The following is a 24,900-nucleotide window of genomic DNA, read 5'->3' as shown; positions in this document are numbered from 1 at the left end:
GATTTAAGGTAAATTTTTAACAACTTATTTTCTCATTGAATGGTAGCAGGTAGGGAACAATAGAGAACCAACCCCTATAGCGTCAACATATCTATATCTTTGAGAATGCAAATGAATATAAAAATCATTCTTCACAAACAGTGAATTTACACTCTTCAAACATCTTGTACAAAATGGTACCATCCCCATTCTACGTAGGCACAAAACTTAAATTCATAGGAAATTTCATTTGAATATATCATTACAAATACTACAACTTATGGTTGAAAAATTATCTGACCTTACCACAGGATAATGCCTAAATCCTGATTTTGATCACCAGACAAATGAGTTTTCTAAACAACAAAATCCTTTGATGCCATTTCAGCCTGCAAATCAAGAGCAAGAAACTTGTGTTAACAGCTAATAGAATAAACATAAAGGAAGGATCAATGCAATATAACACTGAAATGGTGAGTATGATCAGATAAGAGCATTCATTGCATAAGGTATCTATTGAAAAGAATCAACATGAAGCAGTCTTAAATTCAAGAGCCAAACAATTCGAACAGAAGGTCCTCATTACACAGCAATGATGGCATTAAGTCTTGCTGCCACCAACTTCTCTATTCGCTACTATGTTGCATGGATAGGTATGTAGAGAGGAGAGAAATAGACACAGATGCACTGGATACAGACTTGAGTGTCAAATTTTGACATGCATGGGGAGTGCCCGACAAAGTGAAGCCCGAAGTTCTAGATCAGTGTAAATGATTACAATGTCACCATAAATTATAATTTTGCACATTTAAGTTCAACCATTATAGTGTTCACTACTAGCAAAACATGGATAATGAAAATTTATTTTCTTGTTACAAACAAAACAAGGGATGAAATTAAATCTCCGTAATTGAGGACCAGAAAGGAAGTTTAAGTACACACCTCAAACAGGATGAGCTTAGCTTTCAATGATTCTGTCAGTCCCGAAGGCCAAGTTCAACCTCGAGCTCATCATCTTCTTCAAACAACTTCAAAAGACGAGCATATTGTTCATCTCGTTTCTTTTTTTGCCATAACTTGAAAAGGAAAAACGAAAACAACCCTACTGCAACAACCCCAAGCAATACGAGGACTACCTTGGTCCCAGTATGACTACTCGCATTAGACTTGGTCTTTGAGCTGTTTTTTGAACTTGTAGAGTCATCAGAAAAACCTGAAAGGAAAAATTGTTTAACACTTTCAATAATTTGCTAAGCAGCAATAAGAACAATCTCTACTTTAAAGTCCATCACAGCAACTTAATCAGTCTTCCAATCAAATTCAACTGCAAAATGGTTCAACTAAAGCTAAACAACCAAGTACTCAAATAATAAGGGATACGGAACCATCTCCCTTACCATGTATGCAACAAAACTACAAAGTTCTAGATCAGCTATGCATGAATTCCCAAAATTCCCAGGAAATCAGAATGATTAGGTTGAGTTTGAATCACAACTTAAGCTTGATCCAATCCTAATTGCCAACTTTTACCGCTTACAAGCGGATTTATGACAAAGTGTAACAATCATAATAACAATTTGAAATCACAGATATTACATATACCTTTCAATTCATTCTTCAAAGTAAAAAATAAAAATAAAAAATCTAACTTTATAGGTAAAAATTTCTTGCTAAAAGCAAAACAATAAAGTTATAAAATTTAATTAAAAAAAACTTTCCTCTTCCATAACTCTCCCCCCTCCCCAAAAAGGGAAAAAAAGGCTATATTTTTATGTTAATTCAATGCTAGTTTCCACAGCAGCGAAAAAGAGAGCTTCCACGAATCGATCAAATCAAACTAAAAAGACTCGCGATCTCGATGAACAAATAAACAGCGCAAATTAATAATACAAATACACTCGATTTTCATGGAATTAGCGATTGGAATTTCGACCAAACTAATTTGAAAATTCAATTAAAAAATCTAAAAAAAAAACACACACAAAACATAGAGTATAAAGCGATCTAGGAATGAAACCTGAAATGAATTGTAGAGAAACGAAAGCGAAAAGCAGTAGAAAACGCAGCGATCTACGTCTTGAAATTTCAGTCATTCTCTCAATCTCTCTCTCTCTCTCGCTTGGCAGAGAAAGAGGAATCGGTCTGTTTCGGCCTACAAAGCGTATTTTGGTTGTTTTTTCGAAATTGTCACTGACAAAGACTCTGTATTTTTCAATTTGGCCCCTGTAAATTTTAATTGTTTCAAATCGAACTTTCCCCCTCTGTTGTTACCTTCTTTTCCCCACCCTTTTTCCATTTAATGGCAAGTTGGTCCCTTAATTGTAAATACTAAATACTCATTTTTGTAAAAAAGAGCATAAATTAAAAAAATTTTAAATTAATTAAAAAATTTAATTTTTATTATATTCAATCAAGTTATTATATTTTTATTTTAAACTAAACAAATTTTTATAATTAATTAAAACGTTACATAGTATATTAACATGTTATAAGAAATGAGGATGTGATATACTTATATAGTATGACAATATGACTTGTAAACTTTTCATCTTTCTTGTTAAATGTCATAACAACATTACGTATATATAAAAGTATTAAATAAGATTTTGATTAATGTCAGTTAATCAACTAATGATCATAAAAATTTATTTAATTTCAAATAAAATTATAAAATTTTATAAAAAGTAATACAATAATAAAAAGTTATTTAAATATTTTTATAACATGTATTTGTTGAAGACTCAGTATATTGTTTGGTAAAGATGAACAAAACTAAACCAAACTAATTATCTACTCAAATTAAATGCGATTTAGGTAAAACTATTCAATCTAATTGATCTATTGGATTAATTGGTCCAAAATGTTTAGTCGAATTGATTTTTGAATCAGTTTTCGATTTTAAAATTTTTAAACCAATCCACCCAAAAAACTAAATTAATTTTTTATAATATATTTATATATGTATTGTTATATATAATATTTTTTTATATATTAAGAAGAATTGATAGTTAACTTAATTAATAATATATTTAAATATTAATTTATTATATGTATGTATATAAACTATAATCATAATAATTTTATTTATTTATTTATTTATTTATAAATCTATATTAATATGAAATTACAAGTTATATATTTTAAATAATATAACTTATATGTTAATATTATAATATATGATAGTAAATATCTTATGTATTAATATGTTATAATTATTACACTTTAGTAATATTTTATAATATAAAATGTTATGAATATATATATATATACATATATAAATTTGTATAAACATTATGTATATAATTTATACATAAGCATTATTATAACTTATAATAAATTTTATTTATATGATTACACTTAATAACTTTATTAATAATCATCTTAGTTTTTATAACATATTGTTTATAATTAGTTATTATTTATACAAATTTTATATAAAACATTATAACATATAAGTTTGTCATTAATTTCATATATACATAATAAAGTAATATTATATATATATACACATATTTAATTTATATATAAATATTACTATAACTTATGATAGACTTTATTTATATGATTACACTCAATAAATTTTTTAGTTGTTGCTTTAATTTTTATAACATATTATTTATAATTTATTATTATTTATACAAACTTTGATATAAAAATTAAAATATTATAACATATAAGTTGTGTCATTAATTATATATATAATAAAATAATATATTATATATATTTATATTTAATTTATATATAATTTGTATATATTATAATTATGGATCAAGTTTATAAGTTTTAATATAATAATTTGTTAAAAAAATGATAAAATTTTAGTCCATTGGTTTAAAACTAAACCAATTAAACCAAATCTATATTTGATCAGTTTGATTAATTTGGTCGTCATTTATATTTAATTAATTTTGATAGCTTTTTTAAAAATATTTAATCTATTTAATTTTTAGATATAACGAATCAAATTACCTAATCCACCAATTTGCTCACCCATATTATTTGAAATGAATAGCTTGAGTTGTTAGGTTCAAAAACGTTTTAATGGAATTAGGTATGAACTATAATGAATATGAATGCTTACCTACAGAATTGTCCAACTTGGTTTCATTGTGGTGGTCCAGGTACCTGAACTCGGCCCATAAGTCGGACTGTTTGGAAATATATATTTCGTTTAGTTAATATTTTTTTTATTATCCATTTTTTATATTTTATTTAATTTTTTATAAAACAATATCAAGCAAATGAAACCATTTACATTAAAATTATTACTATTTTATCAATAACTTAGTATATGGTTATATATATATATATATATATAGTTCTAATCTTAAAAAACTTCCATTTTGGGAATCAAAATCAAATCAAAGATTTATGGCAAATCTTAGTTTGCAGGGTTCATTTAATACGTGATCTTGATCTTATGCATTACTCTGCATTAGCTATTCATTTTATTTGTTTATTAATTAAAGTATAAAAATTAATTTATAATTTTTGTCAGATAAAAAATATATGAATCTAAATTTTTTTAAAGGATAGTTATGTCCAAATTTGTGTTATTTCCTTTCCCTATTTTATCTTTTGGGTGATATGTCAACAAATGGTCACATGCCTAAGGGAAAAAAAAAAATCTTTTGCTTACAAAAGAATACCAAATGCATATCATGCTTGGGGATATTTTTCAATTAATATCTAACCACATGAAAAATGAGCCCAAAAAATCTGGTTTTCTTGCTAATATATCTTTAATTAATTTATACTTCAAATCTTCAATAATATTTTTTATATATACTTGTGTTTGGTCATAACCACTTGCCAATTTTGTAAGGGTATTAACTAATTCATACAATTTCATAAAAAGTCAGGTACATGATAAATATTAATTAAACTATTTAACGAAATCTGATTGATATAATTTTATTATTTAATGAAATGTTATCGATATAATTTTGTAAAAGTAATTATAAATAAGGGGCATTTTAAAAAATAACTCTTAAAAATAAAGTATTTTCAAAAATAACATCTTTTATAATTTTAACTATTTTTAACCAAGTTGGACAAAATCATTCTTAATGAAATTACACGTTATGATGTTACACACCATGTACAGAAATATATTACACGTCATGGTTAGGTTGTTATACGTCGTGTATAAAAACATGTGACATGCCATGGTTAGGTTGTTACGCACTATATACAAAAACATGTGACACGCCATAGTTAGGTTGTTACGCGCTATATACAAAAACATGTGACACGTCATGATTAGGTTGTTATACGTCATATACAAAAATATGTAACATGTTATGGTTAAGTTATTACATGCCATGTACAAAAAAATATGACACGTCATGGTTAGGTTGTTACATACCATGTACAAAAACATGTGACATGTTATAATTAGGTTGTTACACGCTATGTATAAAAACATGTGACACGTCATACCATGTATAAAAATATGTGACACGCCATGGTTAAATTGTTACACGTCATATACAAAAATATGTGACACGCTATGGTTAGGTTGTTTTACGCCATGTTAAAAAAATACTATTGTTACACGTTATATACAAAAATATGTTACACACCATAATTAAAAAATGTTGTTACACGCCATGTTGAAAAAAAATACTGTCATTACATGCTATGTTGAAAAAATATTGTTGTTACACGTTATATTTAAAAACATTTTGTTATACTTTAATGCCTATACTATTATTATTATTTACAAACTAAAACTTCAAATCCTCTCAACTCTTTTTTATTTTTTTTTGTTTCTTCAACAATTTGGCACCGATTAAAGTGCTTCTAACATATTCTTATAAATCAAAACACAAATTTTCTTATCTAAAATATCTATTTTGTCTAAAAATCGAAAAAAAATTTCATTGAAAACCTAAGTTTATAAATTTTAAAATTTTGAGTTTATTGGTGTTTATATCCCAAATTGATCCAATTAAAAACTATTTCAAAGATCTGTGATCATTTTTACTGTGTAGTTTTATTCAAAATACCTAAAAATTAAATTCTTCAAATAACCATCCACTCAAGCACATCAAAACCATCGTTTAGTATGCTGGAAAGAGAAATCTGAAAGCGCGAAAGAGAGAAATCGGGAGTATAGTAGACGAATGCAAATGGAGAAAAATTGTGATGAATAGTTTAATTTATTTGAAATAGTTTCAAAAATATTTTTGTCAAGTTATGACTAAATATGACTAAAAATAATTAAATTTATTTTAATAGTTATTTTTAAAATACCCTTATCAAAAAAGGTTATTCCTCATAATTTTCTCTATAAATAATTATCGATGGTCTATAAAATAGTTGGGTATTCTAGACAACAAAAGATACAGAAGAAGAAACGGTAGAGGAGAGAGAGATCATTAAACATGGCTACGAAACCTGGGATTCTCACTAACTGGCCATGGGAATCACTTGGGAACTTCAAGGTATCCAGGCTTCATTTCTCTACAATATTATTTGTTGCATGAGTTAAGATTAATTCGTTGAATTTTTCATTTTCCTTTGGGTTGGAAATATTGATGATTTTTCACATCGTTTTTGCATGTTTGTGTAATAGTACGTGATCTTGGCCCCGTGGTTGGTTCACAGCGCTTATTCATGGGCAACGAATGCAGGAAACGAGAAGGACCTTGCCAACTTCCTCATATTCATATTTCTCACGACAAGAATCCTTCACTGCCAAATATGGGTGTCTTATTCCCGTTACCGAACTGCCAAAGGAACCAACAGGATCGTTGATAAGGGCATCGACTTCGAGCAAGTTGACAGAGAAAGCAACTGGTCAATCTCTATACTCCATTGCTGTTTAATTGCCTGTGATCTTGGCACTAAAATGCAGAAATTGATGGATATGTTTGGCAGGGATGATCAGATCATATTAATTGGAATTATATTGTACTTGGGAAATATGATACTGCCAGAAGCATCTCACCTTCCCATATGGAGATCAGATGGAGTTATAATCACAATTCTACTTCATACGGGTCCTGTCGAGTTCCTTTATTATTGGCTCCACAGGGCATTGCACCACCATTACCTCTACTCTCGCTACCACTCCCATCACCATTCTTCTATAGTGACCGAACCCATTACTTGTAAGTTGCAGAACTATGCAATCATCATTAATTTCCCATATGATTTCGAGCATACATATTCTTTCATTTGATTAATGCATCTGCAAATTTTTTTTTTCCTTGGCAGCGGTAATTCACCCATTCACAGAAATAATCTCTTACGTTCTGCTCTTTATGATACCAATGCTGACAACGATCTCAATGGGAACAGCTTCCATCGTATCATTATTTGGTTACGTAACTTACATTGATTTCATGAATAACATGGGACACTGTAACTTTGAATTCATCCCGAAACAGGTCTTCTCAATCTTCCCTCCACTCAAGTATTTCATGTACACTCCTTCGTAAGTATTTGACTAACTTTCTCACTTTTCTTAAATTCGCAATTGTGTCTAATTTTTTCAATTGCAAAAACATTATTTTTCAATTATCACATTATTTTTCTGATAATTTTGAATCAAATTTTGACATTTGTTTATAAAATGTCAAGTTATTGTATATATTTGAATGTTTGATTATTTAGTTCTATATCAGATGTTTGGAACTTGTATCATCTTGATATTAACAAAACTTCTTTTTGACCGATTACAAAAACAATATGCAGATTTCATTCTCTCCATCACACTCAATTTCGAACCAATTACTGCCTTTTCATGCCGTTTTATGATTATATTTATGGAACAATGGACAAGTCTTCCGATGCTCTGTATGAAGCTTCGTTAAAAAGGAAAGAAGAATCACCCGACGTTGTACATTTAACACATTTGACCACACCAGATTCCCTCTTTCATCTTCGTCTAGGACTCGCTTCCTTGGCCTCCAAGCCCCACCAGGCTCCCACCATGCTCGTGTGGCCCGTCACGTTTTGGTCTGTGTTGGTGACTTGGATTTACGGCCATGCCTTCGTTTCAGAGAGGAACACCTTCGAGAAACTCAAACTACAATCTTGGGTGGTACCAAGATACAATATGCAAGTAATAAATTAACCAAAACATACATTTTTCTCTCCATATTTTTTTCATTAATTAATATGCATATATTCAATCTTTTCACAGTATCTTTCTCGAGGACAAAGAGGGAAAATCAATAACTTAATTGAAGAAGCTATATCAGAGGCAGATAAGAAGGGAGCTAAGGTGCTGAGTTTAGGGCTTTTGAACCAGGCATGTTTCTTCTCTGTGTCTAGCTATAATTTCGAAATTCTTCATTTTCTTAAGGCTTTCAAGTTAATCAATGCCAGTTAAAATATGCAGGATGAACAGCTTAACGGGAATGGAGAGCTCTATATCCAAAGGCACCCTAAGCTTAAAATCAAGGTCGTGGATGGAAGCAGTTTGGTGGCGGCTGTGGTGGTGAACAGCATTCCTGAAGAAACAAGGCAAGTAGTTCTGAGGGGCAAGCTTTCTAAAGTAGCTTATGCCATAGCCCTGGCTTTGTGCCAAAAGGGTGTCAAGGTTGCTGCATCGAACGATGATGAATATAAGAAGCTGTTAAAGCACGTAGACAAGTTTGGAGACAATTTGATTCTTACAGAAAGATATGATCACAAGGTAAACATGTGTTGCTTGTTTGCAAAGAAAATTATACTGAAATATTCAATTTTTTCACTTCACTTTTATATTTTGCAGATATGGTTGGTGGGAGATGGGCTGACCCAAGAAGAACAGTTGACGGCACCCCAAGGAACAATATTCATTCCATTTTCCCAATTCCCACCAAGGAAAGTTCGCAAAGATTGCTACTACCACAGTACTCCGGCCATGGTGGCTCCCAAGTCTCTTGAGAACATGCACTCTTGTGAGGTTAGTGCTGGGATTCATTCTTATCTTAAGATGCAAGATTAATTTCAATAAATTAATTTTTCTTTCTTAATTAAAATGATGCAGAATTGGTTGCCAAGAATGGTAATGAGTGCATGGCGAGTGGCAGGGATAGTTCATGGTTTGGAAGGATGGGATGTTCACGAGTGTGGTCACACCATTATTGGGATTGAGAAAGTTTGGGAGGCCACTCTTCAACATGGGTTTCGTCCTTTGTCAATCCTTGCTTAGAGCCCTGAGGAATAAATATCAATATATCATCTATATTCAGATGATAACTAATAAGATATTTGGAATAATCTTTGTATTTTGTAATTTATTGTAATGTTTTTGAAATTGCTATTAAGTGGCATAATGCTTGAAACAAGTTCTTACGTTATTAAAAAAAATTCAAATAAGCTTTTGATCAAGCTCTTGTAGTGTTATTTTGGGTCAAATAAGTATTTATGAAAAATGATTGATTAATTATTTTTAGTCAAAATATAATTTGTTATTTATATTTATGTAACATTAATGTAATGGATGAAAAATAACACAAGATCATACTATCATGTCATATCAGCATGTCACATCATCATTTATAACTTGTCATGTCAATAACTTGATATAAAATGATAAGTAGTATTTTAATTAATAACAATTAGTTAATCTTTAATTGAAATCTATAAAAATAAAAGTATAAGTGCTTAATTGAATAAAACAAAAGAATAAAAACTTATCTAAATTTTTTTAAATAGTTAAAGAGTTTTTTTAGATATTATATCATTATAAATTCTCAATAGATTAATACTTTTCATATGATTGTAAGTGATATTTTGTTAGAATATATGTAAATCAGTAAATTACTACATTGATTCTCTTAGAAGGTTGGGTGTCGACATTAATGACATATTTGTGAGGCAACGTTGATTTGGAATCTTTTTCCTTGTTGGATGAAGGAGTTAAGAAATCCACCATGAAGGCAAGGGCGGATTCAAGAATTTTTTTGAGTTTTGTCATAATTAAAATAATAATTAAAAATAAATATATTAAAATTCATAAAATAGAAGTTTTAACATTAAATTAAAAAAATTTAAATTCAGTACATTCATTTAATACTTTAAAGTAAAAATACTTAAAAAAAGATAATTATCAATGACGATTTTTTATATTTTAAAAATATTGTATGATAGTATCATTGACCCTTTTTGCACATATGCTCTTCTAATTTCATCTTGATTATTAGGATGATACTCAAAAAAATTTTTCCTTAACCTAGAATCTGTCAGAAAAGTATTTAAATCAAATTTAACACGATTTTTCTTAGATGATTGTTGACTACAATTATTAGTAGAATTTTGTTGTTGTTGTTGTCCGGGACCTGATTCTTGTGAGATAATATATTTTCTTTTAAAATATTTTTCATGGCTTATATATTTAAAATTATAAAATCTTGTTAAAAATTTCTACTCATTTGCATAAAGTAAAATATTAGAATTAAATAAAACACGATCTTATATAGCAAATTATCAAGTTCAACAACTAATAAGAAAATAAGTTTTTATTCATTGATCAAAACTAAATATAACAATCTACAAATCACAGAAAGTTAAAAATAAAAATCAAATAATTAATATCTACAAAATAAATAAATAAAACTAATAATTTCAATATTATAATTATGAATCCAAACTATCAAATTAATAAAAAATTATTTAGATATGAAATATTTAAAACTTGGATTGAAAATTAGTTATAATTAAAGTCTAATTGAGTTATTTTGAGAAAGTGAAAAATATAGTTAAGAGGAAAGTCACTGTAGATCTCAAAAGTAAGACTAGAATTTTTCAAAAGGGAGAGTAATTTAAGTTTTAATTTTTTTAATAAAATTTTAAATTATAGAAAATTTTTTTAAATTTAAAATTTAAATATTAATATATAAATTATTTTTTGATAAATCTATTTTTGATAATATTTAAATTTTTTTAAAATATTTAAATATTATTAATATATAAAATTTTTAATAAAATCTTCCTTTTAACCTATCTTTTTATAAAATTATAAAAAAATAATAAATTTATAATATTCTTAAATATATAAAACTTTTTAAAAAATAATATAATAAATAAATTTTTTTGAAGTGAGTGGTGTCACGGACACATGGGTCGGCCCATGCGTGAAGGTTTGGATGAAAACTCTAGAGATCGGCAAGAGTTGGAACATATATTTATTGATTCCTGCGATACCAGGTTGGGTGTTTCTTTTGATACTAGGAGAGTCATGCGCTCGGCTTTGTTCGCCTGCAACAGTTCTCTGACAGCATTTAAACCTTATCCACTCACTTACTGGGACAGCCGGACCAACCATACCAATCAGCTGAAGCCTGCAAACCAAAAATAATTGCAACAGAGTTCATAAATGATGAATAGTAGTTGGGTCACCATTTACCTGCAACTCAGCTGAGTTTAGCTGGTGGTCAGGAGGGGACCTACGTTAAGACAAATTGCGTCACATGAAATCATTTAATTAATTAAAATATTAAAAAATTTTACTTACTATATTATTTAATTTAAAGTTTAATGTAAATGAAAGTAAATTTATTAAAAATATTAATATTTAAATATGTAAATATTATTTTAAACGTTTATCTTGGTGTCTTTTCCGATCTGTGCATATATGCTGACTTGTGATTGTGAGCTTGGGTGCTGTCGGTTTGAATGCTACTCTAATGAAGCCGATGGGATGGCAAGGCTGGTTGGTTTCTGTTCTGTATTGTAATGGGGTGGTGGTTGAAAGAATCCAACAGACATTCCTGGACAGATATGCCGCTGGTATTCAGGAAGAAATAATTTTTGTGTAATTGCTGAATGGTAGGTACCTGGGAAATGTGTATTACTTCCTACAATTGAGAGGGCTAGGGTTAATGCTAACCTCTCTATTGTACTAACATTTCTATGGCTTATCCAATAAGACAAATTGTCTTATCACCTCCTTTAATTCAGATGTAGTCATCTTCCTAACTCTCAAACCTTTACCATTAATTGTTGACAGCAGCCATCCCACACCAAATCATCTAAAATATAATTAAAAAATGAGATTATATTTAATACAGTGACAACGGGTTATTGCTAACCTCTCTATTTTAATAATATTTCCATGACTTATCCAAAAAGACAAATTGTCTTATCGCTTCCAAATTCAGTGATTGTCTTTATAATTAAAACCAAACTCAGTCTTGAATGAAAAAATTGATGCTTTAATTGTTCATAATGAATTTTAAATTTTGATTGATGACTTTTAATTTTCACATTAAAATAGATTTAAAAAAAAAAAACAAATACAAAATGTTGTGAAATTGGTACATTGAGACCTGACACTGTTATCTAATAAAAAGATAAAAGAGTCGCAAGAAAAATTAACAACAAAAAAACTAATAATTAATTTTCAATGGAAGATGAATGAACTAAGGATAGAGATTATGTAATTCAATATACGTTAATTTGGCTTGAATTTATCGAGGGATGATATTTTGAATTAAAAGCTCTTCGATGGGGTCATGTTAGATGGAGTACCCTTTTTTTCCTTGTCTATGGCTTTTGTCTTAGAGAGTTTTTTCTGTAACAAGGTTTTTAATGAGGCTTTCCCATCATGTCTTAGGGATAAATTGTGGAATGGGATAGCTTAGAATGCTATATTGCATTAATTTGTTAACCTAGTTCGGTAATGAAAGTTAACTAATTTTTAAAAACAATTCCATGGAAGGAAAATTATGAAAAATTAACAACTATCAAGTGGTTAAGCATACTTTGACTTTGGTTCTCTTGGTGTCTTTACTAGACAGCTGATAATTCAGATGCAGTATTTAGAAGATAATAACTTTAGTTCTTTACCTTTATCTTGGAAAATGAATTTTAATTAAATTTACTTTCTTTTTTATTTTTAATTTTGGATCAATTTTTTTTATTGATTTTTCCGATGGCTCTCTTATTTTTTGATTAAACATCAGTATCATGCCTCAATATAGCAGTTTGATTATGAACGATTACAAACACTAGTTTTTCCATTTCAGTTTTAATAGAGTTTGAGTTTATTCAAGTTTTAATAAAGTTTGAGTTTAATTATAGCAACAATCAGTAGATTTAGGTTTCTAATGGACAAAAAAGGAGAGAAGAAGATGAGATTAGGTGAGAGAGAGTTGGAGAGAGATAAAATCTTTTTTTTTTGTTATTTAATATATATATATATATATATATTTATCTTTCTTTAAAAAATTAAAAATATTTATTTTTTAAGTCCATCAAAGAATTATATTTATTCTTTTGATAAAGTGGCATTATCTCTATCAATGTATCAAATATAATCTCTTAAAAAATTGATTACTAATAAACAAATAAATAATTACAAATTACTCAAACAAAAAAAAAATACCCCGTAAACAAAATTCTAGTATATATATAGAGTAGTATTGGAGTGTTAAGAGCTTAGTGAATATACGAAGGAAGATAGCTAGTTAAGGGAAATATGGGTAGTAGGCCTGGAATTCTCACAAACTGGCCATGGGAGCCCCTGGGAAGCTTCAAGGTATATCGCACATGCACTTGTATGTATCGCACGGCAACTTGCATGAAGTATTAAAAGTCATTTTCTTTGTTGACGGCACTTACTCTTTTGTGAGGAAAGGAGCAAAGGAGGCAGACCTTTCCTGCTTCCTTGTATTCCCATTCCTTATGACAAGAGTCCTTCACAACCCGATATGGATTTCTTATTCTCGTTGCCGAACTGCCAAAGGAAACAACAAGATCATTGATAAGGGCGTCGACTTTGAGCAAGTCGACAGAGAAAGCAACTGGTCGATTAAATTAATTAATTTGTTTCATTCTATGTTTTGTTTTTTTTTTGGTGTTTGATCCTGATAGTCTGAAATTGATGGATGGATGGATGGATGGATGTATTTTGGCAGGTAAGACCAAATCATATTAAGCGGAATTGTGCTGCATTTACTGAATATGATAAAACCAGGATCGTCTTCCTTGCCAGTATGGAGACTAGATGGAGTTATAACCACAATTCTTCTTTATGCGAGTCCAATTAATAAACATGATTCAATATTTTTTAAGTAATAATTAGAATAATTAGAAGTATTAATCTTTTTTATCATTCTAATGAATCTCATAAATTTTCTTTGACAGCGGTTATTCATCCATTTGCAGAAATAATTGTGTACTGCCTATTCCAGTCATGGCAATGGTTCTAAAGGGAACAGCTTCCATCATAGCATCATTTGGTTACAAAGTTTACATTGATTTCATGAATAAGATGAGTCACTGCAACCTTGAACTCATTCCAAAATGGGTTTTTTCAATCTTTCCTCCTCTCAGGAATACCTCCTTTTAAGTTATATATATATATATATATATATATATACAGTTTGCTTTCTCGTTCTTAATTTTGATTTTTTCTTCTTAACAGATAGTATTTGCATGGTATTTGTTCAGAAAGATTTTTTAACATTAATTACACATGGTAGATTTCACTTAATTTCGGACCACTCTCCATCACACTTAATTTTGGACCAATGTCGCTTTATGATTACATTTATATATGATTTGTACGAAACTTCGCTGAAAAGGCAAGAAGAGTCCACGGCAAATTCCATCTACCATCTCCTGTTAGGATTTGCCTCCTGGACCTCTCCGTTTGAGCCCCAAGCTGAATCCTACCTAAAAGCTTTGTGGCCTATGCAAATTTGGTAAGTGTTCTTGGCTCGCATTTCTGGTCATGCGTTTGTATTAGAGGAACACTTTCCAGAAACTCAAACTTGAAGTTTGTATGCGAGTGGCTGGGATCGTTCATGCTTCGGAGAGATGGAACCTTAACGAGTGCGGTCACACCATTTTAAGCGTCGAGAAAGGTTGGCAGGCTGCCTTTCAACATGAGTTTCTTTGTCGCTGTTCGCAGTTAATTAACCATCCTTTAATTCTTATATAATATTATTTCTTTGTAATATTTTAAAAAAAAAACTAATGATTCCAATCAATAAGTACTATTATATGGGAAATTAATAAGATATAAAGATTTAGTAGATAAAATTAATTCTAAGAATTATGAAAACCTTTCCTCCCTTTTACAAGCAAATTTATGTGTTTGTATGGAAAATAACTAGTCATTTTTTCCTTGTACATTATTAATTTGTCTTACATTTATTATTTGACGATACATTATCAGATTAGATAAAATAATATAACTCATAAATAAATCAAAAATCATGACAATTTCAGACAATGAATATCACCCAATTTAATATTTTCTTAATTTTTTGGTTTTGACATATAACTAATTAATTATAGCATTGTAGTACTATACATTCTAAAATGTACCTAATCTAGAAATAGGTTAAAACACTATATATTAGACTTGGCTCCTTCCTTTGCATAATCCTAGGCCTTGCAATTTGAGCTTGGGCTTAACCAGATGGCTACTATGTCTATGATGTTCATATAATAAACAAAGGCAAAACATTTAAAAATGCTTTTACTATTTAGAAAAATTTATAATAAGTGTTTATTATTGCATTTAATGAAGTTTTTATATTTTTATTTTGAGTCGAATAAGTTATTTTACTTTTATTTTGAGTCAAATAAGTAATTATCACTAATGATTGACTTAGTTAAAATATCAGTTATCATTTTTTACTGCATAATGCTGATGTGGCATATTAATATATCATAATTAATGATGATGTAACATGCTGAAATATTATAATTGATGATAACATTATATGATAATTTGGCATAATAATATGATTATGTAGTATTTTTCACCCTTTCACATCAACTATATATTAGTATAATGTGGATATAAAATGACAAGTGATATTTTAACTAAAAGCAATTAGTCAATCATCAATTATAAGAGCTTATTTGAATCAAAATAATAGTATTAAAACTTGATTGAATGAAATAAAAGAATAAGGGTTTATTTAAATTTTTTTAAAAATAATTTATGGACTTATTTAAGCATTATACCACAAACAAATGAGTTAATTAAACTTTGAATGGTTTATAATTTTAGGCTAAATTTAATTAAAATGGTTTATGGGTCACTCCTAACTAATTATGTTATTAAACCAAAAAAAGGTCATTAGCCGTTATATGGAATCCATACATGCTTACCAAGGTAAATTGCTTGTAGAGAGCTACATGCTCTTTGGGACAAATGATCATTGACAATTGGCTCATATGTTATAAACCCAAAGAAATATTGAAAAAGAATTACACATTACATTTCATGTTTTAAAATTTATCAATCATGTTGATGCATGTCATGTTTAAAAAAATGCCACATGCCATGTTCAATAAAAATTTTACATGTCATGTGTTAACATATGTTATTTTAATATATTTTTTACACGTCATGTGCATTAAAGATGCATGACGTGTAACAACAAAATTTAATTTATTAGCATTTGTCAAGAAAATTCAGTTTGTGTAAGTTTTCTTATGATCTGTCAATCTCGTCATGTCACTCTCACTAACAAATTGTTGTAAAAATTGAGAAACAAATGAGAAAACTAATGAAGCAAGTAAAAATAGAAAAAAGTCTGAGGCATGATTTTATTGTCTTTAAGGATAATTTTCGTCCCTTTAGAGTATGAATTTTTGTGTAAAAAGACTGTAGTGGTTATCTTTCAAGATTCAATAGACCCTTTTTTATTAGTTTGCACCAACTAATAAAGGATAGACGGAACAATAGAAAGACTTTTTCTAAAAAAAAAAATCTACCGAGAAAACAAAAAAAATAGAGAAAATATGCAGAGAATCTTTAAAGGAGATAAAAGAACTATTGGTGTATTGTGACTTAGGTATAGAGGTTGTATTTATAGTCTAGAAATAAAATGATCATTGCATCAAATCAGGAGATCCAACGTTAAGTTGAAGTAAACATTGCATCAAATCAAAAGAGTTATAAAACTCAGTCAACATGTAGGTAGAGTTTGAAATTGATTCAACTGAAAAAAGTCAAAAGATGAGAAAAAAAATATAACCAAAGTATAAAATGTTTACTTGGGCTTAATCGACATGTGTATTCGTGTATAGGGGGGAATCTGAATTTTCTCAAGGCCTATCCTATTCCTTGCAACAAGCTCATAATTGTATCTCCCATCTTTTTCAACTTCAACTAAATTAGTTGGGAAGAATAAACAAATTAAAGAGGGTATTCATCAAAGTCTTCCTCACACGATTTGCTTGAGACAATTGTGATGGTTAAGAGGAAAAGAGAAACTAAAATCAAAGGTCTAGTTTCGTGGCGTCGTTACTGTTTGTTTTCTAGTTTTTGAAATAATAAAATGCAAAAAGCGTGATTATATATAAAAATGAATAAAATCTCAAAAGATTAGATGCATGATTTTTATTCTTTTATAGATAAAAAAATACATGATGTTCTAGAATTAGTATATTGTATTTTAATTATTTATTTATTTTAAATCAATTACGGTATTACTTTTACTTTATACCTATTTTAAAAAAAATATAACGCAAGAAGTAAGCAACAAAAGCATCAATCAAACGGAGATATCAAGCTTCGATCCATCTTTTTGGATTTGGAATTTGGATATAGGGGTAGAATAAGAATTTGGGTTGTTGATGCAAAAGCACAAGAATAGGTAGACAAATTGAATGCTTTCCCTTCCTTGAAGCACCGCATGCATCATGAGGAAAGTATGGCAGAATAGTGGGGGTTGCAAGGGGTTCGTGTTTTTTTTTTCCAGCTCTGAAAACGTGTTCCTGTATTTCATTGCCGCATTTAACATAAACATATCCCCAACAAACCTTGTGATGCTTTTCCGGGACGTGGTAATCGTGGTCTGCCACCAAGTAGTGTATTGCTTTATAAAGTGTTGGCCTTGGGGGTTGGAGATCGGACTGCCACAGGAAGCTGTAGAGAAATATGGCAACCAAACCAGGATTTCTCACTGACTGGCCATGGAAACCTCTTGGGAACTTCAAGGTCCTTGAGATCGATCTCCATGTTTATTTGCATTTGTTAAAGTGTGATTGGAATTGTATAGTATATTTACTGATCACTGCTAGGACGCATTGTTTGCATGGTGCAGTATGCTCTCTTGACTCCATGGGTGATTCACAGCACTTACTCTTTGGTGATGAGTAAAGGGGAAAAGAAGGCAGACCTTATCTACTACCTCATATTCCCATTTCTTATGACAAGAGTCCTTCACAATCAGATATGGATTTCTCTTTCTCGTTACCGAACTGCCAAAGGAAAAAACAGGATCGTTGACAAGGGCATCGACTTTGAGCAAGTTGACAGAGAAAGCAACTGGTATTAGTCAGTAATTAGCTCTAGCTAATAGCTATGTTATTCTTCTCTTTCGATTTGGGCCTGATATTCTGAAATGATGGATGGTTGGCAGGGATGACCAAATCATTTTGAGCGGAATTCTGTTCTACTTGGCAAATATGATAATACCGGGAGCATCTCACTTGCCCCTATGGAGATCAGATGGATTTATAATCGTTATTCTACTTCATATGGGTCCTGTGGAGTTCCTGTACTATTGGTTGCACAGGGCACTGCACCATCATTTCCTCTACTCTCGTTACCACTCCCATCACCATTCTTCCATTGCCACTGAGCCCATTACCTGTAAGCTACAACTTTAATCCATGTCATGGTATTAATGAATTCCAACGCAAGACAAATCAGTGATACATGGTTCTTTTTTTGCAGCGGTCATTCACCCATTTGCCGAAGAAGTTGCATACTTCTTGCTCTTTGCAATACCTTTAATGACAATGGTGTTCACCGGAACAGCTTCCATTGCAGCAATATTTGGTTACACAACTTACATTGACCTCATGAACAATATGGGACACTGCAACTTCGAACTGGTTCCAAAGTGGGTCTTCTCGACCTTCCCCCCTCTCAAGTTTCTCATGTACACGCCTACGTAAGTGTTACCATTTGATCATATGCCTAAATTTCCTGAATTAAAACTGTTCTTTTCGGTAGCATGATCACTGACGATTATTTTTCCAGGTATCACTCTTTGCACCATACTCAGTTTCGGACCAATTACTCCCTATTCATGCCCATGTACGATTACTTATACGGTACTGTGGACAAGTCCTCGGATGATTTGTACGAGACTTCACTCAAAAGGCAGGAAGAGTCACCAGACATCGTACACCTGACGCATCTAACCACGACAGACTCCATCTACCATTTGCGGCTCGGCTTTGCTTCCTTGGCCTCCAAGCCCTACGCTTTCAAGTGGTACTTCACCATAGCGATGTGGCCTGTGTCATGTTGGTCTGCTGTCTTCACTTGGTTCTATGGCCGTACATTTGTTTCAGAGAGCAACACATTCAATAACCTCAAACTGCAATCTTGGGTGGTTCCAAGATACACCATGCACGTAAGAACAATATCATGTTTCTCTCCTTCCTTTTACCCCTCTATATCTTTTTCTTCAGATTGGTGTACTGACAATTTGATTTACATGATCGTTTTCCCAGTACCTCTTGCAAAGGGAGCAAAAAGATCTCAATTACTTGATCGAAGAGGCTTTGCTAGAAGCTGATAGCAAGGGAGCTAAGGTGGTGAGCTTAGGCCTTCTGAACCAGGCATGCTTATGCTTCCCCAATCATCATTCCCTACTCCAATTACTACTTTAATTTCATACTCCTTCGAACTAAATCAATGCTAATTATGCAGCATGAAGAGCTTAATGGGAATGGAGAGCTCTATGTCCAGAGGCACCCTCAGCTTAGAATCAAGCTGGTGGATGGGAGCAGTTTAGCTGCGGCTGTGGTGGTGAACAGCATTCCCAAAGAGACAACCCAAGTTCTCCTAACAGGCAGGATTTCTAAAGTTGGTTATGCCATAGCCCTTGCTTTATGCCAGAAAGGTGTCCAGGTGCTTCAAATTTTTGTTTTTTATTTTTTTGGAAATCAAAAGGTTTCATTTCTGACACAGGGAAAGCACCCTGGTGATTACAGAAACAGCACTTGATTTTAAGATGTTATGCCCAAACCAGCATATCATCTCGAATCAGGTCTGTCAATCAACAAAAATCAAACCCTTACAAACATCCCCTGACCTCTATGTACAATTAAGCAAAATCAACCAACCAAAACAAACACAGTGCATGGGATTCCATTCATGGTTCCCTGTTCCACCAGATCATTCAAATACAAAACCAGAAATATGCACTCAACACCATGATTCAATAACTCGAAAGCATCTGAACTTAACATGTAAGATCAGCTCTTCACATCAGGTTCAGCAAGCGAGAAAAAACCATCAAACCTGGCCTTAATCTCTCTGATGAGACATAAAAAGTAGGGCCTCCAGAGCTGTTCACATCATGTCGTCTGACTCTATCTTTTGCTAAACTATCGGCTACTTGGGTTTTTTTTTTTTCTCTCTAAAACTGCTCATTAACACATCAAGATCGCCCAGGTTCGGCCATGAGACAAACTCACAGAGTACAAATTAATTTTGATGATGAGGCAGGTGGCTGCAATGAATGAGGATGAATACCAGAAGTTACAGCACAGTGACTGCCAGTTTGGTAACAACTTGGTTCTTGCAGAAAACTATTACCAAAAGGTAAATTTCATGAAAAATTTGGTCCCAAGCCCCCAACGCCTAATCTCATTTATGGAATCAGGAGAGGTTATAATTAGAAAACTTTTGAGCAGATATGGTTGGTGGGGGAGGGATTGACAGAGAAAGAACAGCTCAAGGCAACAAAAGGGACAGTGTTTATTCCCTTCACGCAATTCCCACCAAAGAGACTGCTCAAGGACTGCTACTACCACACTACTCCTGCCATGGTGGCTCCAAAATCTCTTGACAACATTCACTCTTGCGAGGTTAGTATATACATGTACAGGTCTATTTCCTCCTATTTAGTTGATTTTATTTTTTATTTTAATTTGGCACATTATAAACAATAAAAATGATGACAGAATTGGTTGGCAAGAAGGGTGATGAGTGCATGGCGGGTGGCTGGGATCATTCATGGTCTGGAAGGATGGAACGTCCATGAATGTGGTCAAACCATGTTTAGCATGGACAAAGTTTGGGAGGCCACTCTCCGCCATGGGTTTAGGCCTCTGTCACTTTCCATCTAATTATGGCCCCTTGTCTCACAGAAGAACAATAAGAAATCTCCCCACGCACATGGCGTTTATGTTTCGTTAAATTTATCAGCAATTAATTGGACTTTATATTTATAAAATTCATGCTTTTTCTATCCATATATGTAAACATACGTGTTCTACATATATATATATATATATATATAACTTTTTTTAAATAAATAATATTTTTTATTTTCCATAACCTTTAAACTTAATTATGAAAAACGTGAGAAATTGAATTTAGACATAGTGCAATACATGACGAAATACTAAACTCCTTTCTCCTTGGGCTTTAACAAAAAACCTCTTTAATATATAAAAAAACAAGTTGTAGAACAAAAATAGGCACATTCCGAATCCACATTCAGACATCTGACAAGAAAACTTGATTGTAATGATATCTGAATCGAACTCAAAAATGAGACAAAAGGAACAAAGGTTTATATGGTTACTATTTGGTCCATCTGAATCCTGAAATAGTGAAACACACACAACTCTACCAAAAGACTGAAAGGCAATAAATAACAATAGTAAACATAAAGCTTAAGAGATAATTTTATCACTTGAAGCACTTGGCATCCAAAAGAGGCTCTCCCTCGAATGGCTCGCAGTCTTCAATCATCTGACTGACGCGTTCCTTCTGGGCTTCGTCTGAGATGTCAACTTTCTTCCACTCGTACAGTTCCATGTCATAGCACTCATCGAGGACAAATTGGGGGATCTCCTGTCCACGGAAAAGCCATAATCCCTTTACTTTGAATGGGGGCTCAGAACCAATCACGAGCATCTTCCCAAATGCATACTTGCGTGCCAAATCCATTCGCTGCAGGAATCCCCCTACCTTGTTCATGGTGACAAATGAGACTGTATTCTCTTCATTGTACTTGTAGTTGCAGAACCAAAGCGAGTATCCCTCGGGATCATACATGTCCCAGAATCCTGTAATAAACAGGGAATAAGTACACGAAACACGGTACAAAAGATCTTCATTGAGATGATAGTATTATAACGGAAACAACAAGGATACCTTTAATTGCAACCTCACGGAAGTTGGTCTTTGTATTAGAGTACAGCCTCTTCCACTCATCCAGTATCATCTTACTTGGAGGCAGCAAATCAAGAGGATTCTTTGGTTTGGGCTTTGGTGCCTCTTCCTCCTCAGCAGCCTCTGCCTTAGCTGGTTTCTCAACCTCCTTTTTGGGTTCTTTCTTTGGTTCATTCTTGGCCTTTGGTTTAGTTTCTTTTGGCTGGGCAGCAGGCTTCTTTGAGGGAACAGGTGGCACGGACTCTGCTTGCTTCACTTCACCAAGAATCTTCTTGAAATTTGGTTGATTAACCAGGGTCCAGAAGTACCTCTCAACATGAGGGAACTCTGAGGTAAAGCTCTTAGTCATGATCTGGGAGAAACCCAAATAGAGGTTGCATGTCATGACAATGTCAGCAAGGCTGACTGAATGTCCAACCAGATAGGTGTTGGAAGCAAGGTGAGTGTTTAATGCGCCCAGTGCTCTCTTCAATGAAGCAATAGCATGTTCCTCAGCCTACATGCAAAATATTCACAAAAAAAAAAATTGAAATTTAAGTCAAACTAGAAGGTCAAAAATGACAAAATAAAAGGAAAAGTGTGCTCATGAGTGAATTTATAAAACATAAACAATTTGATTCCTACTATAGATTAATAAATTAGGATGGGAGAAAGCAAACATCTTAATCTCTTCAAGGTAAATTCAAATTACAAAGCCAGCCTGGTTGATTAATCAATTCGATGGGCATCTTTTGTACCATAAAATTAATTTGATTTCTACTGCTTGTGTGCATCCCTGTCCAGACATTATGAACAGAAAACACTACCATCATTACTGCTTGTTGTCATACTACCTTTACAATCCTCATTAAAATTGTATAAAACTAGTATATTTTTTCCCTTCACTATTATTTCCTTAAAAAGTTGTACTTAACTGACTTTACTCAGTCCTAGTCTGCATGCCATGTAGACTAGCAAAGTACAGTTTCTAAAATATCAAAATCTGATTGTATATTGTTTATAATCGATATTGCAATAAACAAAAGAAGTTTTTTATTACAGAAATAAATCGACAGATAAGTTAACTGCGTCCAATTGTAACTTGTGACCTATTCTCTTATAATAGTATAGAATCAAATACCAATTCTGATCTTAGCAAATAAAGCCCAATTAAAATGATGAAAGAACTGGGGAAAACCAAAAAAAAAAAGCCTCAAAAACTACAGTAATATAACTTACTAGAGGAAGGTGTACACCATATCCAAGTCTTGGATAGAACCATTTTGCAATATTAGCATCAATTTCCATGGATGCAAAATCAATCCACTGCTCAATACGACCCTGAGAGAAATTTAGCAAATATATACAAACAATAAGTTCAATGGTTTAAAATCATCTTAATTGATGCCAGAAGAACAACAAGAATCGTGGTAGTAAAGCTTCTTACATAATCGATCAATGTAGAACCATATAGAGGGTTGTCAGCCTTTATGCGAGTAACTGCAGAGAAAAGTAAGGATACCAAAAGTTTCAAACAAACATTAGAGGAAGAAAACGTAGGATATTGAGCCAGCATGTCTTCTTACCATAACGAGCAATGGCATTGCTCTCAAATACAGGACCCTCAGGTGTTTCCAAAACAGGAACCTAGAAAGGTAACAGATTTTATCAGCAAATAAAAAAAGGTTTGAATATAAAAGTATATTCCTCACCTATAATTAATATATTAACAGGCATGTTTACCTTCCCAATAGGGTTCATCTTAAGGAACTCAGGAGATTTATTTGTGACACCCATCTCAAAGTTTTCAGCTAATTTGACCTCGACATCACAGTATTGTGCAGCAATGAGTGCCTTGAAGGCATTTTTGTTGTTCTTTCCCGCGTGCAAGACCTGCAAGAATATCAAACAACCACATTAGTCAATAAATAACCACAATGTTTAAAAAATTAATTCAATTATCAAACACCACATCCAATCCCTACAGAAAAACACTACTAATCAACCAACAAAAACATATATATATATATATATATATATCACATGAAAAAAAATTTCACTCTGAAAACAAATAGTCGAATCCTAGAGTCCAGATACAAATATTTAATAAACCAAGATCTACTTTCAGCAACACCCCAAAAGAAAACGAACAAAGATCCTTTTTTCCTTTAAGAAATTCTTTTAAAGATCTTAAAAGATAATCATTTTCACATTTCAAACTACTTGAGAACACTTAGCATCTCCATCTTTCTCTTTCTGCTGGTTAATCGCAATTCATATCGAAAGTACACTTAAAAATCCATTTCCGATTGTTATTAATATCATTAAATCACTCAACTATTCCATTGAATTATAATACAAATAACACAAAACATATTCATTTTCTACTTACTATATAGTACACATCCAAAACTGCTACTTTACATTTCACTTCGAATTCCACTTGAAAATCACTTCTTTTGATTCTCTTTAACCGTTGAATTAACCAAAAGCAACGAAGTTAAAAAAAAAAAAAACTCACCAGAGCCATGGCTTAATTGGAAAGCAGGGAAGCTCTGATTTCAGATCTGCAAACAGAATGAAATTAACATTAGTAACAATCTCCTCACAGAGATGCTTGTTTCCCATCTATTAAAGTGAAAAAGAAGGGAGGAAGAGAATGAGAGAACCTTGAAGCCGCAGCAAGCAGGAGAGAGTGTGAGAAGAAGAGGGAAATATAAGAGGCGGACTAGGGTTTTTGTAGAGTGGGCAAGAAGGGGGCATATGCGTTAAGAATCTTTTTGGATCGGTTCGGATCCGGAACCGGATCCAATTTTTTTATTATCCGC

At 31.7% G+C, this 24,900-nt stretch overlaps 4 protein-coding genes across 6 annotated transcripts; 2 read left to right on the top strand and 2 right to left on the bottom strand.

Moving 5' to 3' along the window:
• Positions 1 to 64: 64 nt before the first annotated feature.
• Positions 65 to 2,218, bottom strand: LOC110417928 (uncharacterized). The gene is made up of 3 exons (XM_021430532.2): positions 1,997 to 2,218; positions 922 to 1,192; positions 65 to 368 (listed from the first exon to the last, which is right to left on the bottom strand). Exons 1-2 carry the CDS (start codon positions 2,070 to 2,072, stop codon positions 957 to 959), a joined length of 312 nt encoding a protein of 103 aa, XP_021286207.1. The 5' UTR covers positions 2,073 to 2,218; the 3' UTR covers positions 65 to 368; positions 922 to 956.
• A 4,051-nt stretch (positions 2,219 to 6,269) lies between these two features.
• Positions 6,270 to 9,309, top strand: LOC110418266 (very-long-chain aldehyde decarbonylase CER1-like). 2 transcript variants are annotated; one of them, XM_021430945.1, is made up of 9 exons: positions 6,270 to 6,428; positions 6,560 to 6,783; positions 6,865 to 7,097; positions 7,204 to 7,423; positions 7,684 to 8,053; positions 8,135 to 8,242; positions 8,333 to 8,629; positions 8,708 to 8,881; positions 8,966 to 9,309. In XM_021430945.1, the coding sequence occupies exons 1-9, from the start codon at positions 6,369 to 6,371 to the stop codon at positions 9,128 to 9,130; spliced, it is 1,851 nt and encodes a 616-aa protein (XP_021286620.1). In that variant the 5' UTR covers positions 6,270 to 6,368; the 3' UTR covers positions 9,131 to 9,309. The 2 variants fall into 2 exon arrangements, with proteins under 2 accessions (XP_021286620.1, XP_021286619.1); XM_021430944.1 differs by having other exon boundaries at positions 8,333 to 8,881.
• Positions 9,310 to 17,728: 8,419 nt separating this feature from the next.
• On the top strand, positions 17,729 to 21,161 carry LOC110418267 (very-long-chain aldehyde decarbonylase CER1-like). Of its 2 annotated transcripts, none has more exons than XM_089783901.1 (10): positions 17,729 to 17,887; positions 17,994 to 18,220; positions 18,312 to 18,544; positions 18,629 to 18,848; positions 18,938 to 19,316; positions 19,417 to 19,497; positions 19,616 to 19,816; positions 20,417 to 20,512; positions 20,605 to 20,778; positions 20,875 to 21,161. In XM_089783901.1, exons 1-10 carry the CDS (start codon positions 17,828 to 17,830, stop codon positions 21,037 to 21,039), a joined length of 1,836 nt encoding a protein of 611 aa, XP_089640027.1. In that variant the 5' UTR covers positions 17,729 to 17,827; the 3' UTR covers positions 21,040 to 21,161. The 2 variants fall into 2 exon arrangements, with proteins under 2 accessions (XP_089640027.1, XP_021286621.1); XM_021430946.2 differs by having other exon boundaries at positions 19,417 to 19,524.
• Positions 21,162 to 21,339: 178 nt separating this feature from the next.
• Positions 21,340 to 24,835, bottom strand: LOC110418268 (Translation elongation factor EF1B, gamma chain). The gene is made up of 8 exons (XM_021430948.2): positions 24,742 to 24,835; positions 24,594 to 24,639; positions 23,816 to 23,965; positions 23,659 to 23,719; positions 23,520 to 23,572; positions 23,312 to 23,413; positions 22,076 to 22,589; positions 21,340 to 21,987 (listed from the first exon to the last, which is right to left on the bottom strand). Exons 2-8 carry the CDS (start codon positions 24,600 to 24,602, stop codon positions 21,608 to 21,610), a joined length of 1,269 nt encoding a protein of 422 aa, XP_021286623.1. The 5' UTR covers positions 24,603 to 24,639; positions 24,742 to 24,835; the 3' UTR covers positions 21,340 to 21,607.
• Between the last annotated feature and the right edge of the window lie 65 nt (positions 24,836 to 24,900).

Source organism: Theobroma umbraticum, unplaced genomic scaffold, assembly GCF_002168275.2.
Source record: "Theobroma umbraticum cultivar Fairchild unplaced genomic scaffold, ASM216827v3 scaffold_50.0, whole genome shotgun sequence".
Taxonomy (NCBI): Eukaryota; Viridiplantae; Streptophyta; class Magnoliopsida; order Malvales; family Malvaceae; genus Theobroma; species Theobroma umbraticum.
The sequence above is the reverse complement of the archived record's forward strand: the minus strand, read 5'-3'. Positions and strand labels throughout refer to the sequence as shown.